The sequence below is a fragment of the Parasteatoda tepidariorum genome, chromosome 5 (genome assembly GCF_982258835.1).
Source record: "Parasteatoda tepidariorum strain Cologne lab strain chromosome 5, Ptep-v5.0, whole genome shotgun sequence".
Classification (NCBI taxonomy): domain Eukaryota; kingdom Metazoa; phylum Arthropoda; class Arachnida; order Araneae; family Theridiidae; genus Parasteatoda; species Parasteatoda tepidariorum.
Window position 1 is genome coordinate 102,264,378 of NC_141759.1, and position 16,990 is coordinate 102,281,367.

Below are 16,990 nucleotides of genomic sequence, written 5' to 3' on the forward strand. Positions count from 1 at the left end.
ATTTAATTTTAGGTGAGATGTCTGTTGAATATATGGGGTGTAATGCTTTTCCTTCGTCTCTCTTGGGTCGTCGGACAAGCAGGAATGGGTAAGTTGTATGAAATAGTCTTAATGAACTTGAACGATTCCAGAATCCGAATCTTTAAGACTTATAGTGTAATATAATGCGCTAGAATTATTTTCCCGGACTTTTGCATAGGTTACATCAACGCTACAGAGTTGTACCGCTGGCAACAAATACGAATTAATTTTTAAAATCAAACTATTTTTTTAAAGAAACCATATTTTTATAAACTTTGAAATCTCATTATATTTTTAAGTGGTTATTGAAAACTCCCACAATGTAGAGCACGATTTAGTATACCATTTTCTTTCTTTCTTTTGTGAACTTCAAAGGTACATATGTTTTGGAAACGTGATACAAGTTTGAATGCAGGGACACAGAATCCTGGTTAAACAATAAATGAAGGCTGCGGTTAGTAAGCAGGTGGGTGACCACTTTAATCAGCTTGCGTAGGGACAGAAGGTGCGCGTCGTTAAACTGCTCTACCGCAAAAGTGCTCGACTTCGCTCACAGGTCATTGGGCTACCAAAACAGGGAACCATCCCCTCTGCAGAGGATCAAAAGTGGGATGGTATGTCGTCGGATCACCTTTAGGGATGTTTCCCAGAACGTCGCCAATAACCCATTGGGCAGATCTAGTGCAACTGTAAATTAAGTACCTACCACAAAGTAAATTCTTAATAGAAACTACAACTCACTTTGGGTGAGGGTATTAACTTCAGATATTCATATTGGGCCTAAATCACGTACAAAAAAAATTACAGCTTTCCCATAACTATTTATGTATTCCATTAATCAAATGTGGATCTCAAAGTTAAGGGCCACTCATGTCCATAAATTAAGGATAATTTAGAATCACACGGAAATGGAAATCTAATGAAAAAAAATTTGCCTCTAGAATTATTACACACATCTTCAAGAATAACATGCAAATTACGTGAAGCCACCATGACGCCAATAGTACGTCACAATGATGAGAGGAATAACATGCAAATTACGGGAAGCCCCCATGATACTAGTACGTCACAATGATGAGAGGAATAGTTTGAAAATTAAGGGAAGCCACCATGACGCCAATAGTACGTTACAATGATGAGAGGAATAATATGCAAATTACGGGAAGCCCCCATGATACTAGTACGTCACAATGATGAGAGGAATAGTTTGAAAATTAAGGGAAGCCACCATGACGCCAACAGTACGTCACAATGATGAGAGCAATAATATGCAAATTACGGGAAGCTACCATGACACTAGTGCGTCACAATGATGAGAGGAATAGTTTGAAAATTAAGGGAAGCCACCATGACGCCAATAGTACGTCACAATGATGAGAGGAATAATATGCAAATTACGGGAAGCCCCCATGATACTAGTACGTCACAATGATGAGAGGAATAGTTTGAAAATTAAGGGAAGCCACCATGACGCCAACAGTACGTCACAATGATGAGAGCAATAATATGCAAATTACGGGAAGCCCCCATGATACTAGTACGTCACAATGATGAGAGGAATAGTTTGAAAATTAAGGGAAGCCACCATGACGCCAATAGTACGTCACAATGATGAGAGCAATAATATGCAAATTACGGGAAGCCCCCATGACACTAGTACGTCACAATGATGAGAGGAATAGTTTGAAAATTAAGGGAAGCCACCATGACGCCAACAGTACGTCACAATGATGAGAGCAATAATATGCAAATTACGGGAAGCTACCATGACACTAGTGCGTCACAATGATGAGAGGAATAGTTTGAAAATTAAGGGAAGCCACCATGACGCCAACAGTACGTCACAATGATGAGAGCAATAATATGCAAATTACGGGAAGCTACCATGACACTAGTGCGTCACAATGATGAGAGGAATAGTTTGAAAATTAAGGGAAGCCACCATGACGCCAACAGTACGTCACAATGATGAGAGCAATAATATGCAAATTACGGGAAGCTACCATGACACTAGTGCGTCACAATGATGAGAGGAATAGTTTGAAAATTAAGGGAAGCCACCATGACGCCAACAGTACGTCACAATGATGAGAGCAATAATATGCAAATTACGGGAAGCTACCATGACACTAGTGCGCCACAATGATGAGAGGAATAGTTTGAAAATTAAGGGAAGCCACCATGACGCCAATAGTACGTCAAGATGAGAGTGTAAGAGAGGGGAAAGGTGGTAAAATTGTTTACAAACACTCTGTAAATCTCTAAGTGCTATAGCCAGAACAGAGGATGCATGTGGATGATTTCTAACGTGATAAACTTATCGGTGGTGGATGTTATGGTGGTGCAGAATTGCTTGTTGAGGTGAAAATATATTGGGCACCAGAACCGATCTGAACGTACAAAGTGGAACTATAACAGACCAAATTTATCGGAATATCATTCTAGATCAACATGTGCATTTGTCTAAGAGTGCCACGGGCTCAAAATTTGTGTTACAACGACTATCCTCGCCGAGCAAACATCGTAAATGAATGCCTCAAATCTTAGAATATAACTCATATGGAAGGACTAGCATAAATATAGAAAAAATAATGAGGAAAAAAAACACATATCTAACAGTTTTACATAAAGAACAGAACTTGAACATTTCAAAAAAAAAAAATTAAAAATGTCAGGTTCCTAAACCTGATTTGTTGTTGGTAAAGAAACTGGGTCTTAAATTTTTACCATAATAGATTTTTTGTTCTCCTTAGGATTGGCTTGTCTAATAATTCTTTTGGCGACGGTGGTAACATTTCTAACAACTCTCTCAATGTCAGCCATTTGCACAAATGGAGAAGTAAAAGGAGGTAAGATCCCCCCCTCATTCCCTTTATTCTCCATTATATTCCATTTTTTAGGTCAATTCTCTAACCATGTGAAAAACGACTATACACGCATAAAATTGAATTTTTTGACGTTTTTTTCGATCTTAATAAGCAGAATTTTCTTTATCACTTATTCAGACAATCATTAATAAAAATAAATTGTATTTGTTTCTAAAAGCCAGAAAATGTCCCCTTTGGCTTCGACGAAAATGTTACTAAAAATTTCAAATATATTTTGCTTTAAAGAAAAACACTCGCTTAAAAATGATGCATAATTTCTGAATATATTAATATAATCACATCAGTATAATTATTTTTGAAAAAGTAGAAAATTGCTTAAATAAAAAACTTCTTTTGCATTGATAGTTTAAATTTATAACAAGATGTTGATATAGTGTGACGTTGTTCATCATAGGCCTAGGTCTGAACTGTAGAAAGCGTGGTGTAATGGCTCACCGAATTCGGTATTAAACAATCCAAAAATTCGTATTATGAAACACTTAATTTTAAATTAACGTGAAAACGAGCTTTGAATAACACTTTAATAGGGGGTAGTTAAATCTAAAGACCAATACTGCAGTGCAGTAGAAAAGTCAACGTGAACAACAAAAAAATAAAAATTTAAATTTATATGTATTTGGTATTTATTGCATAATAACCTACATATAGCAATTTTTTTTATTTTTAAAAATCACTTTTTTTATTAGTTTTCTGAAATTTTATTTTAGCTTACAAGGGAAACTAGGGAAGTGTGACTCGCCAATTTTGAAATAAACTAGTGGGAAGTATGCTTTATGAGGAATAATTTTAGGGGGCAACATTCGTTTCGGCCCATAGAAGGTTCTGTGCGAGATAAAAAAAAAATTCAATGTATAGAAAAATCGGTATTTTATTACTTTAATGCAGACTATTAGTTATTGTAATTGTCTCATACTCCAATTAATTTTGTGGTACTTTCACGTACTATATAATGCATATTTATTGTCAAAATTGATTTCGAAAATTTTATATATCTGTAGTTTTTCAGAAAAACCTGTTAGGTTAATTTCAAAAAAAATTTACATCAAATTTTGTAAATTTTTTTCCCAAAAAACTTTCTAAATTAATTGGAGTATGTAATTGCAAATCAATTAATTAACAATTAATTAATAATTAATAACAATTAATTAATAATTTATTAATGATTAATTAATTTTTTGATTAATTTATCAACTAGCAAATTAATTAATTATCCAATTAATTACAAATTAATTGGATTATGAGACAATTACAATAACTAATAGTCTGCATTGAAGTAATAAAATACCGATTTTTCTATACATTGAATTTTTTTTAATCTCTCACAGAACCTTCTATGGGCCGAAACGAATGTTGCCCCCTAAAATTATTCCTCATAAGGCATACATCCCACTAGTTTATTTCAAAATTGGTGAGTCACACTTCCCTTGTTAGATATTGGGGAGATTTCGCATGTTTACGTTAGCTTCCGTACTCTCCCGTACGTAAGAGTGAAGCAACTGCGCATGCTCACGTTTATCTTACATGCTACGTATCGTTACGTTAATGCTGGTGTGATTTACGCTACAAAGACGAAGCTACAAGCACGCTGTTTAACGCACATATAGCTGTAGTTCGATGTATATATAATATATATAATTTAATTCATTTCATTTCATGTATAGTATTTATATTTTCCTTTCATATGAGATTTCAAATTAAATAGGAGGAACATATTACATGATATCTCGGAGCTTGGGACCTGAATTTGGTGGGTCCATAGGTTTCATCTTCGCTGTGGCTAATGCTGTTGCCGTTGCTATGTATGTTGTTGGATTCGCAGAGACAGTCCAAGTTTTAATCTATGTGAGTACATTTATTTTATACACGTATTAAGAAAAATTGAATGCCTATCTTTATTAGTGGCTGAAAGGTAAAAGAAATGTTGAGAAAAACCTCTAGTGGTGGTTTGAAATCAACCCAGCTTCTGATGGACGAAAGTAACGGCGGCTTGTGCACAAGGTCGCTGGTCACGTAATTATCTTACTTAAAAAAAACGCCCACAAGAGGCTGTTGCTGTCTTTATAAAAATTAATAAGAATCGCAGAATATCAAATACTCAGAAAAACTGACCCAACGTAAAACCTTAATATCAGTTTTTGCACCATAACATAAAGCAAATTCGCCGAATCCCAAATTTGGTGTTGGATTGAATCATGATTCCATTCAAATCAAACCATAGTATCATGCAAATAAGATACAGAAATAGTGTATAGATGGTTGGATTGGGCGCCATATTAAGATTCCGCAAATTAGAACATATTATGCAGTAAAATTTATAATGTAGAAGAATGATAAAATTTTTTTAATAATTGTTAAGAAAAAACAATAATGATCATGAAATACAGAGAGTTAAATTTTTTCCACTTGCAATAAAAAAAAACTGAGAATACAGTACTGTGTTACAAAAACAATGTTAAGTCCCAATTTAGGCGTTTCAAATTGAGGCGGTAATTGAAAATTATTTTATTTTAGATTTTAGGGGAGAAAGGACTATCTTAGTTTTTTCTGTTTTTATTTGACGTGGTGATTTCAAATTTGGCGATACAAATTAGTTTAGATTCAAAAATAAATTTCAAAATGAAATTTATACTCTAAATATCATGCAACATAGTATTTTATATCAAAATATTAATTAATTTTTTTAGTAGTTGAGGTAAAAGTATGTTTGTTTCTAAATTTTCTTTTCCTTACGATTGATTAAGAACAGATTAAGGAAGATATCGGGGAAGAAAAATCGGTATGTTTTTCATTGGCATGGTTACTATTAATAAAATTACCATTCATTGCTGATAATAATTGCTGCAGTAACCAGTATTTTCTACACTGATGTTATTTATTTATAAATTTAGTAAAACTTCCTGATGTACAGTTGCTCGGTACTCTTTTACATTGACATGGGGTGCGTAGTGTTTTTGAAAAGTGCTTGAAGGTGCTTATTTTTGATTTTCGCTATTAAAAAGCCCCGAGAGGTACTTTATTCATGGTGTATTTCTAAAAAGTGCTTAATATTCCCTTTTCAAAAATGTAATTTTTCTTCATCATGTGGATTTTCGTCACGTATTATACAAAAGCATGGTTTTCACAATTCATTCAAACACAATTCATTTTGGCTTACCGCGGTCGGTAGCGTCAATCATTTCACATGTTTCATGAAATACTTGCGAGTTTGTATTTGTATGCGTGTCTATTGAGTTGGGTTCGTTGAAATTCTTGCACTCTCATGTGCAACACTGCTGTATTTTGAAAGATATTCTCAATTTCAGGCTTCATTTTCCACCCTCTGAAATCGAACTGGAAAATCGTTGGATCTTATTATGGTTGCTATTCTAATCAAGAAAAGAGTTCTTTGTCAGAAACTACTTATTTTATCATGATCATGTACAGTCTTTGAAAACTAATAGGCAATTTGTAATTGTATATAGTGACTAAAAATATTTTTGACTGCTAAAGTATTTAAAAGGTGCTTATTTTTTGTCGAAAGATTTGGCTAAGCACCCTGATTGATTTTTAAAGCTTCAGTTTCCATTTGGTATGCAAATGCGCAATATTTCACTCATGTTTTTAAACGTCAAGTGTTTTTAACCAGTTTCCAGTGCTCTGATGTTTTCCCTAATATACTCTAATCCAATATTCTACAGCACGTCAAAATGCTCAATCATTTATTGATTTGAATAATTTCGATCCGAGAAATAAATCTCATAGAATTTAAGATTTAAATGCAACGATTCTTTAAATATTTATGCTACTTGTCGTCTTGTTAAATGCCGAAGTGTTTGGTAAGTATCATTATTTCCTCCTCTTTTGATTGTGTTACTTTTGACTTTAATTATATTACACTGTTCTTCTTAAATATTAGGTCTATATTTTAATTTTTACAAAGAAAGTAAATTGAGATTTCGGAATTTGAAAATTATTTTAGATTATATTTTGTCTGCATTTTGCTTTCTTTCAGGACAATGAATTGCGTTTAGTGGACAATGGAATAAATGACATTCGGATTATAAGCTGCATCACTGTTGTGGTCATTCTGGGAATCGCCATCGTTGGAACTGAGTGGGAGACAAAAGTATGTCGTTCTTAAACAATTAAATACGGGTATGAGTCCCCTCACCTCGTGTGAAACGTTAAAAAAGTTTAATTTATTTATACCAGGGGTCTAAATAACAGCATTGGTTAGAAAAATCAATATCTGAAAAACGGAAGAAGAGAGAAATGCACAGCTTACTGCATTCTGCCTAGGAAATCAGAAATTTACCCTCCCCATGTTTTAAAATTAGTTACAAAGTTTATCAATAGATAGCACATCATCTGCCTAGGGAAAACTTTGAGGCCATGTTCTCTGCTTCATGTCAGACCATCCCGAATGAAATATCTGCATCGGCGTGTGTTAATTTTGTCCCCAAACATTTCCATGTTGCTGACGCAAACGATAGTTGTTTTAAAAACAGTGTTTTAAATTTTTTCTAACTTAGACCCATCTGTTGCAGCATTTCGTAACTAATTTTGAAATATAATATGAATTAATATCTAGTCTCCAAAACAGAATGCAACAAGGGAATTTTTTTCTATCAATGATTTTTTATAGCATCGGTCATTTTTAGAATATTTGATATCATAAATTGGATTTTTTGCTGTATAAGGAATAAAATGAGCTCCTTTTAAATCATATTTTAAAAGATCGTAATTACAGCAATGATATAGGAAACGCATTAGTACAAATTTTATTTATTTTGTGTTACTTTATTAATTTTTTTAAATTATTTCATATTTAGTCATTTTTCAAGATCGTCAAAATATTTTATTTCAAACATTTGTTGTTCTCAATCCTAAAATATTTATAAGCATTTAAATAAATTGCCCTAGATTAAAAATTTTAATATTTATAATTATTTGTCGTATTTATTCACCGATTAATTTTAAGATGCTTAACATTAAAAACATATTGCATGCTGCAATAGCAACATTAATTATGAGTAGTCCTCTATTTAGCTAGTGAACTAAGTAAAAGAAAAATAAATTCCTTCAATCCCTTCGTCAAGAATCAGTCATTATTCAAAGGAAGAATCAGTTTATAAATAAATAAATAAAAAAAATTATACGTATCTGTGGTACAGCAGTTTTTAACCACATTCTTCTATTTTCTGTATTAATATATATTATTTTTCTCTAAAAAAGAATTTAAAAAATAATTGTTTTTACATTATAAACAGTATCAGTATAATGTGTTCGAAAGCTTCATAGGTTTCAATTTATCCATCATTTTTCCTAGTTATTTTTATTCTATTGATTATTTCTTATGCTCTTTTTACGTTTTCTTATTCTTGTTCTCTTAGTAACCACTTCAATATCACTCTCACTCTCTTTTCTACATTTATTCCTTTCTTTTGTCTACTTTTTCTTCTTTTTTTCACTTATTTAACTTCTTATGACTACTGCGTGTTTTCTAATTATTATTATTATTTTCTTTTTTTGTCTTTTAAGTTTACCTTTTTTGACTACCTTATGCCCATTTATTCTCTCATTATACTTCTCTTCATTTCGTTTTCCTCGTCTTTTTGCTTCTTTTTATCTTCTTTTGATTAGTTTCTGTTTTTTAGAGCTTTTAATTCTTTTGACTATTTTCTGTCTGTCTATTCTCTCAATTATATTACTCGACTACGTTTTCATCGTCTTTTTACTTTTTTTTATTATTTTTATATTAGTTTCTCTGCCTTTTTAGCTCTATTACTTTCTTTTGACTACTTTCTCTACGTAATTTCCCCTTATTTTACTCCTTTTATCAACTCTTCTTCCTATTTTTTTAAGTCTTGTTTCTCTTTTCATTTCTAACACACTCTCTTCTTATTTTCCTTCTTTTATCTGCTTTCTTCTTGCGTCTACTTATTTTGTCTTCTTTTTATCTACTTCTTTGATTTTCTAACTCTTGTTCACATCTTTTATTTCTTTTGACTACTTTTTCTTCGTCTTTTCTACTTTAATTTTCTTTATTTCTCTTCTTTTCTTAATATTTTCCCTACTTTATTTATTTTGGCTACCTTCTCTTCGTTCTTTTTTTTTTTATTTTTTAAATTTACTGTTTTTTATTACTTTCTGCCCCATCTTTATTCTTATTCCACTACTTTTGACTACGTTTCCATCGTCTTTTCGCTTCTTTTGATTAGTTTTTTTCATCTTTTTCTACTTTTATTTCTTTTGATTACTTTCTAATCGTTTTTTCTATTCTTTTACTTCTCTAATACTTTCTCTCCGATCAGTCTATTCCTATTTACTGATCTACTTTTTTTTTTACTACTTTCTCCATGCAATTTCCTTTTATTTTACTCATTTTGTCTACTTCTTCCTATTTTCTTTTCACTCTTGTTCTTTTTAGTATAACCCCATCGCTATTTCTTCTTATTTTTCATGGAATACTTTCACCTCCTGTCTTCTTATTTTCGGTCTTATTATGTCTGCATCTTCTTTCTATTTTCTAACTAACGTTCTTTTTTTGATAACTACCACTTCGTTGCCTCACCTTATTTTCCTTCTATTGTCTATTCCCTTGTGCTTTTTTATTTTTGATGTTTGCCTACTTCTCTTTCGTTTTTTCGTATTCTTGTTCTTCGTTTGATTTATTTTTATTCTCATTATGTTATTCTTCCGACATGGAATTCTTATTTTATTATTAATTTACCATTATATTATTCGTTTCATCATTCCTTTCTTTTTTTGTTGTACATCTGATCACTTCAATTACTCCCATTTCGTGATTACTCTATCTTTCTTTTGGTTCATACAATTTCGATTGCCATTTTTTTTTAGACCGCTTCAATTTTTAACTCCCTTTATCTTTTCTTTTCCTATTTTGAAGGATCTAACTATTTGTCAATGACAACGTTTTATAATAGAATGTAATGAATTAATGCAAGCAATTTTTCAGGCGCAAATTATTCTCTTATTGATACTACTTGCAGCAATGGCCGATTTCTTAGCTGGGGCTTTCTTAACACCATCAGAGGAACAAATAGCCAAAGGATTCATTGGATGGAATAGTAAGTTTTCATATGGTTCTGCAGATAGTTTTCTTTTGCTATCTAGCTGCAAAGCTCTAGATTAACAATTGGGTACTTGCACTTTAAGAAAAAACGACAACCACGCAGGTAACTTATGACGTCAGTGTCAGCTGATCGTTTATGGCGAGTTAAAGTTGAGCTATGTTTCGCTTAATAAGTTAGAATGTTAACTAACGAATGTCCAGCAGATCTCCGAAGTCAAGCATCACTGGCTGCTGTCAGTGTGTGGGTGGGTGACCACCTGGATCCGCATGCGTAGGGTCCGAGAGTTAGCGGTATTGATCCTCGTTGAACTGTTTTACCGACTTCGCTCGCAAGTCGTCGGGTTACTGAAGCAAGGGAGAGGCATACCCTCCGCAGAGGTTCAAAATTAGTACGGCATGTCTTCGGAACATCCTCACGGATGTTTCCCAGACAGTCGCCAATGCCCATTTTGCAGCTCTAGTGCAACGTAAATGAATAACAACAATTAACGATAAGTTAATCAAATACCGCTCTGTAAAACGCATGGAATTAGTTAAAATATAATTCTTTTTGGTCTAAGTATTTTATTTAACTTAGATTTATTATTTGTTTATGTATTTTATTATTATCGCGGCGTATTTTTGTTTTGTGTACCTGGTAACTTTGATGTATAACTAGTTGGTTTATGTTCCACGTGACTTCATGCCTGTCCTTGCGTTAAGTAAGAAACATAAAGTGAAAGAATTGAAATCTTTGTGATATGTCTCCGTTATGAATAGTAGCCTCTGGCTACTAACGTCATATACAATGGAACTTTTGCTCTTTCTGTAGCCATTTTTTCTTTGGATAAAAATATATTTAGTTGATTTACTAGACTCCATGGATTTAAATGAATTTTGAGGATTTTAAAAACTATGTAGTATCCGTAGTAATAACCTTCGAAAGCGCAAGCAACAACACTAACGATTAATTGAACAACACTAACGATTGAGTAATAAATTAACGATGGATCGAAAAATTTATTACTCAAGGGCGAAGTTCGATATTAGCTTGCTATATTACCAAATTAAAACTTAGAGAATTTTAAAAAAAAGACAAGAGGCAATTTTTTTTGAAAAATTTGCTAGAAATACGATCCAAATGGAGAAGGCGGGTTTGCAATTTGCTTATTTTTGCTGACAAGGGATACTGAGAGGAATATTTACTTACGAGAGACATCAAGATCATTTTACTTTCAAGCCTTTTATACTACAGTGATATATATATATATATATATATATATATATATATATATATATATATATATATATATATATGAAAGTCGATGATCTTTTTGTTCCACTGTGCGTAGGTATCATTTATAATAAACAAAAAGTTTTGAAGAGTTTATTTTTTTGAAGATACTGGGTGAATTAATTATTGCCATAAGTTGAAGAAGAATTTGACTGCTTATTTACCAAATGTCCATTTGAAACAATGATTTGAAGTTATTCCATATTTTTGATGTACCCTCTTCCGAAAATGATTTATTTAATTTCAAATGAGATATTTAAATATCTTTAATGTACCGTACGAACTGTACCCCTTCCCGACCGTTAAATCCTGGCGACTTATAACGTCGTTGCCGAGTGGAAGGATTAAAACAGGTCATAGGTCGGGAAGGAGGGTACAAAATTTATTTATTAATTATTAGACAAGAGCAGTCATGAGAATGAGTAAAAGTGCACATGAAAAGTTGCGCTCCTTGGTTATATGTTAGGGAAAATCTTGCAAAGTAAAATCCGTAAAATGTCTTCATTTAGGGAAAGAGGGAAATCTTAGTAGTTGCAATTGGTTTATGAAATAGATCGAACGTTTCCCACACAAGAGCAAAGGGAAAAATGTCCTGCTCTTAATTAAATGCATACTTGAGCCAAAAATAGATTTAAGAACAGGATGTGGCTTTTAAAAGTGTGAGAAAGTATTTCGTTTAGAATAATTAATTAGGATGAAGTTTTATAACAAAGAAACTAACATAAAAAGATCAATTGAAGCTTTTTATGTTACATATATATATATCTCCGATTTGATATAAATTTATTCATTGATATTATTGTACTAATTCGATATTTCAATGCCTGCTGAGGATAGATTAGGAGAAACATCTGTGTTCGGAGTGTCGATTAAATGCATACTGGGAAGTGGCACTCGATTTTTAAAAAACCGCTGATGTAGGGTATACCGGGCAAATATATACCGAGCAGTGGCACTTAACTAGACCTAGCATATATTTCGGATATTTGCCAAAGTGACTATGTGATTGTCAACTTTCACCGGTCAACAACAGATTGTCAACATTTACAATTTACATGAAGAGTGAATGAGCCCTTATTTATTCTTGATAGCGAGCGTCCCTTATTTATTCTTGATAGTGAGTGTGCCTTATTTATTCTTGATAGTGAGTGTGCCTTATAATATTATTGATAGTGAGCGTGTCTTATTTATTCTTGATAGTGAGCGTCCCTTATTTATTCTTGATAGTGAGCGTCCCTTATTTATTCTTGATAGTGAGCGTCCCTTATTTATTCTTGATAGTGAGCTTGCCTTTTTTATTCTTGATAGTGAGCGTGCCTTTTTTATTCTTGATAGTGAGCGTGCCTTATTTATTCTTGATAGAGAGCGTGTCTTATTTACTCTTGATACTGAGCGTGGCCTTTTTTATTCTTGATAGTGAGCGTGATAATGGAAAACATAGGCCCTCATTTTGATGCAGACCAGAGTTTCTTCTCTGTTTTTTCTGTCTTCTTTCCCGCAGCCACTGGGATCCTTGCTGGAGCCAACATTTCCGGAGATCTCAAAGTGAGTATTCCTTCCATGAAACGATGCAACATTCCATATAAGAGTTGCGTAAGAAACATTACATTACATTTTAGAATCTCTCAAAAACATGTTCTTTCATACTTTAATCATGAATCACTTAAAATCGCTTGAATTATTTTCAATTGGTTACTTGCACTTCAAGAAGGAGAACATCAATCTAACCAACATATACCCAAACATGTGACCTATGACGTCAGAGCCAGCTGATCGTTTTTATTTTATTTGTCATTGTATCGTTGAACAGCCGACCCAATTTTTGGGTTTACGACTGCTAATGTTCAACTCCGTAGCATTGTAATTTTTGAACTCAATCCAGAAGACAAGGGCCCCACAGTGGACTCATCGTTAATTCACGGTTCCCAGCAGATCACCGATGTCAAGGGGGAGGGGTGTTGCTTTGTAGCAACGGAGTTCCTGTGCAATTAAGGCACGCACCTCCGATCGAATTAAAATAGCTGGGAATGTTAATCGGGAAAAAATGATAATGAGTAAATAGAAAAATTTAGTAGAAGTCTAACAGGTTCACCGAAGTCAAGCATCACTGGTTGGGGTAAGTGTGTGGGTAGGTGACCAGTCTGCGTAGGGATATAGGGTGTGCGGTATGGGTTCTCGTTAAACCATTCCTTGTTAAGTGTTTGACTTTGCGTGTAGGTCGTTAGGCTACCGAAGCGGGGGAACCATCCCCTCTGCAGAGTATCAAAATTGTGATCATCGGATCATCCTCAGGAATGTTTCCCAGACCGTCGCCAATTGCCCATTGCGCAGCTCTAGTACGGTGTAAATGAACAACAACAACGACCAGAAGACAAGGAAACTCCTGGACCATTACTCCTAGATGCATGTTTTGTTATGGGAAAATGGAGGATTTTGTGACTAGACAGATTTAACTTGCATCAGTCATCATTCACTACACGAGGAGTTTTCGGCAGGCAGGGATCGAACCCACGACCTCTTGGAGATACGCCAATGGCGTGTTAAAGTTAAGCTAAACTTCTCCACATAAGTTGAAATGTTAATTAAAGTGAAGTTAATCGAACATCGAATATGTATAAATATCATTCTTTCTCGTCTGCATCTTTTTCTCGTTTGCATTATTCAACTTAGATTTATTATGCGCTTATGTAATTTATTGCATCAGTGATATACATTTGTTTTGAATACCTGGCAACTTCGATACATAATTAGTTTATTATGTTCAACATGTCCTCAGGCCGGTCTTCGTGTTAAGTTCGAAATATAAAGCGAAAGAATTGAAATTTTTGAGAAAGAATATAAAATGTGTCACCAAGAGAATTAATACAAGACTGGTTTGGCTTATTCGAAATAAAATAGAAAAAAAAAACAGTTGCTAAGTTAAACAAATGTCACGTTTCAACAGCCAATCAGGATCGAGATACCCACACTTCGTCACTTGCAAGTATCCCATTAAAAACCATCCACTAAGTCTCTTTTCCTATTTTCTTGCATACGAAAAACCATATTTGTTCGGAAGACATATTTCTTAGAAAAATGTTTCGTGGGTTCGATCTCCGCCGACCGTAGACTCCCCTTGCAGTAAATGGTTAATGAAGTACTTTAAATCTGTCAACTCGCAAAGTCCTCCATGTTCCCATAACAAATCAATACCTCTGGTGGTACTGATCCAGGAATTTCCTTGTCTTCTGGATGGGTTCAAAAGTACAAGTCTGCGGAATTGAACATTAGTAGTCGTAAACCCAAAACTGGATCGGCTGTTCAACGACGGATATAATATAAAATAAAATGGGTATCATTTTTCCTTAGAAATAAAGGTGACATTATGCGCAATACTGGTCACATCACCTTTTAGTTAATCTTGCCGTTGGTCGCGAAAACATGAAGCATTGATCTCCAAGGCATCTCTCCGCCTACAACTGTTCGTTGCACGCATGCTCGTTTGAATGTTTGGCCAATTCCAATTTCACATATTAAGAAAGTGGAGTTAAACTTCACTTACTTATTCATATAAACTCAAAAAACTTCTCCGCCGTCATCTTGTTTTTGTTGTCAAGCAGAGGGCACTAAAAGCAGATAAGGCAAAACAGTAGACGCCTTTGAGATGATGTCATTATGCTTATGCAAAAGTATGGGAATCTGTCTATCGTATGTCTTGAGACAAAGCTAGCCCTATTAGTAGGGCACTGGGCCTATGGCCAAGAGTTCGTGGGCTCAATCCCCACCGGCCGAAGACTCCCCGTGTAGTAAATGGCGACTGATGCACGTTAAATCTGTCGGGTTGCTAAGTGCTCCATGTTCCCTAAACAAATCAATACCTCTGGGGGTACTGATCCAGGAGTTTCCTTGTCTTCTGGATGGGTTAAAAAATTACGAGGCTACGGAGTTGAACATTAGCAGTCGAAAACCCAAAAATTTGTCGGCTGTTCAACGACGGATATAATATCGTATGTCTTTTACTTACTATACCTAAGTCTCCGTGTCTCAAATTGATCATAGGTGGAGCTGTGTAACTTTTGTTCAGGGTAAGAATTTCGTTAATATCTAATAATTTTATTGCCTCTTTATTTTGCTCATCGGCTATATTAAAGGCGTGTTGGCGATAGCTTTCTAGAGTTATTTCCATGCCAACGTGAACATGGGTCCTTATAACCGATAATTATAAAGTGTAATATCGTGATACATTGTACGAAAATATCGATATTTAACATATTGAAATTTTCCAATTCATTTAATTCATGTTATTTTGACAGTCGTGAAAATTTTCATTCACCGAACAAAATTTATCAGTACTCACAATATTGTATTCAACAATTATCGTAATGAATATTACTCGTTAAACTAATCCTTCAATAAGTTATGTGATCGTTATCAAACCACGATATTATATTATCATATTCAATAAATAGCCACTGATAATGATTACGATATAATAGTTTTCCGTATTTTCTAGTATGGCGTCATTGTCGCCCGTGATACTCCTATATGCATTATCCGAACACACTTTTATAATTTAGACGGGGGTTTATTTTTGATAAGAGAGTTTAATCGCTGACAGTTCTTACATTTCAGGATCCTCAAACGGCGATTCCGAAAGGAACTCTTCTGGCAATCCTCATAACAACGTTGTCTTACATTCTGTTCGTAGTTGTGGCTGGGAGCACCGTATTGCTGCAATCCAACGGCCTCACAGAACTCGTCACCAATGGTAGTCTTCATCTCTTATCGAACTGCACTCTGACGGAGGATATGAAGTGCGAATACGGTCTTCTTTACGATTACCAGGCAAGTATTAACCTTTTTCACACTATGGTTATGGGTTAGTCCAGGAAAGGGCAAACTTTTTTGGTCGAGAGTAAAAAATCGCGAAAGGAAAGTTTGGTGGGCTAAGTAAAAAATTCTAAAAAAATGGTATGCATGTTTTAATTTAAATATTTAATGAGATGAATGAAATTGCGTTTTTTAAAAGTTCCTTATAGTGAGGTTCCAAGTGAGATGTACTTATTTTAAGAAACGAGGCTAAATGTTTGTCTGTTGGTCTACTTCTGAAATGATTTTTTTAAAGGTTCATAGTTGAAAACACTTGTTCACATATATAGGATAAAGCAAACATAGCACTGATTTTCTGAGCATGAGATATTAAATTTGGGACACTAGCTTTTGGTAATGATTTGTAAAATTCAAACTTTGGCATATTTAGAAAGAACACTAGTGTAAATCTTTCCATACTCAATAAATAATGTTAGAACTCGCCCTGGCAGAAAAATCCGCTCGTTGGAGCTTAAAATGTGCTGTCTGCCACATTGTAAAATGTGCTGTTAAATGCGAAGCACAATTCATCTACGTTCGATTCCATATGTCTGATCCCGAGAAAGACAAACGCTCATTGGAGCAAATCTACGGCTATTCTGTAAAGAACTCTGCTTTCAACAATTCAGAAAAATTGAAGCTGTCTGTGCTAGTCATTTACCATCAATTTATATTTTGTAGGAACAAAAATAGAGAAAGTAAAAAGGCCATCAGTACTTAGTTAAAAAAGAAAGAACAAAAATAGCCTTAAACAAAGTAGACCAGAAAATGGATGTATATTGTTTATAATCGCCACAGAACAGCGTTTCTTAATTCATTTCTCAAAGACAATTATCATTTTATTACATCCAAATTAAGATGTACCTGCAACGGCTAAAAAGTCAA

General features: G+C 33.9%; 1 protein-coding gene across 3 annotated transcripts in view; it reads left to right on the forward strand.

The window, feature by feature from the left end:
- The window catches only part of LOC107451369 (solute carrier family 12 member 2), a 111,585-nt gene that overhangs the window by 62,094 nt on the left and 32,501 nt on the right, over positions 1-16,990 (forward strand). For all 3 annotated transcript variants that reach the window (XR_015433886.1, XR_015433887.1, XM_043051061.3), the window contains exons 3-9: positions 13-88; positions 2,775-2,870; positions 4,612-4,751; positions 6,901-7,014; positions 9,868-9,979; positions 12,675-12,802; positions 15,869-16,081. Coding sequence is in view for 1 of the 3 variants with exons in the window: in XM_043051061.3 (XP_042906995.1) it covers positions 13-88; positions 2,775-2,870; positions 4,612-4,751; positions 6,901-7,014; positions 9,868-9,979; positions 12,675-12,802; positions 15,869-16,081 (879 nt within the window). In the remaining 2 variants the exon portion in view is untranslated. The remainder of the gene's footprint in view (positions 1-12; positions 89-2,774; positions 2,871-4,611; positions 4,752-6,900; positions 7,015-9,867; positions 9,980-12,674; positions 12,803-15,868; positions 16,082-16,990) is intronic.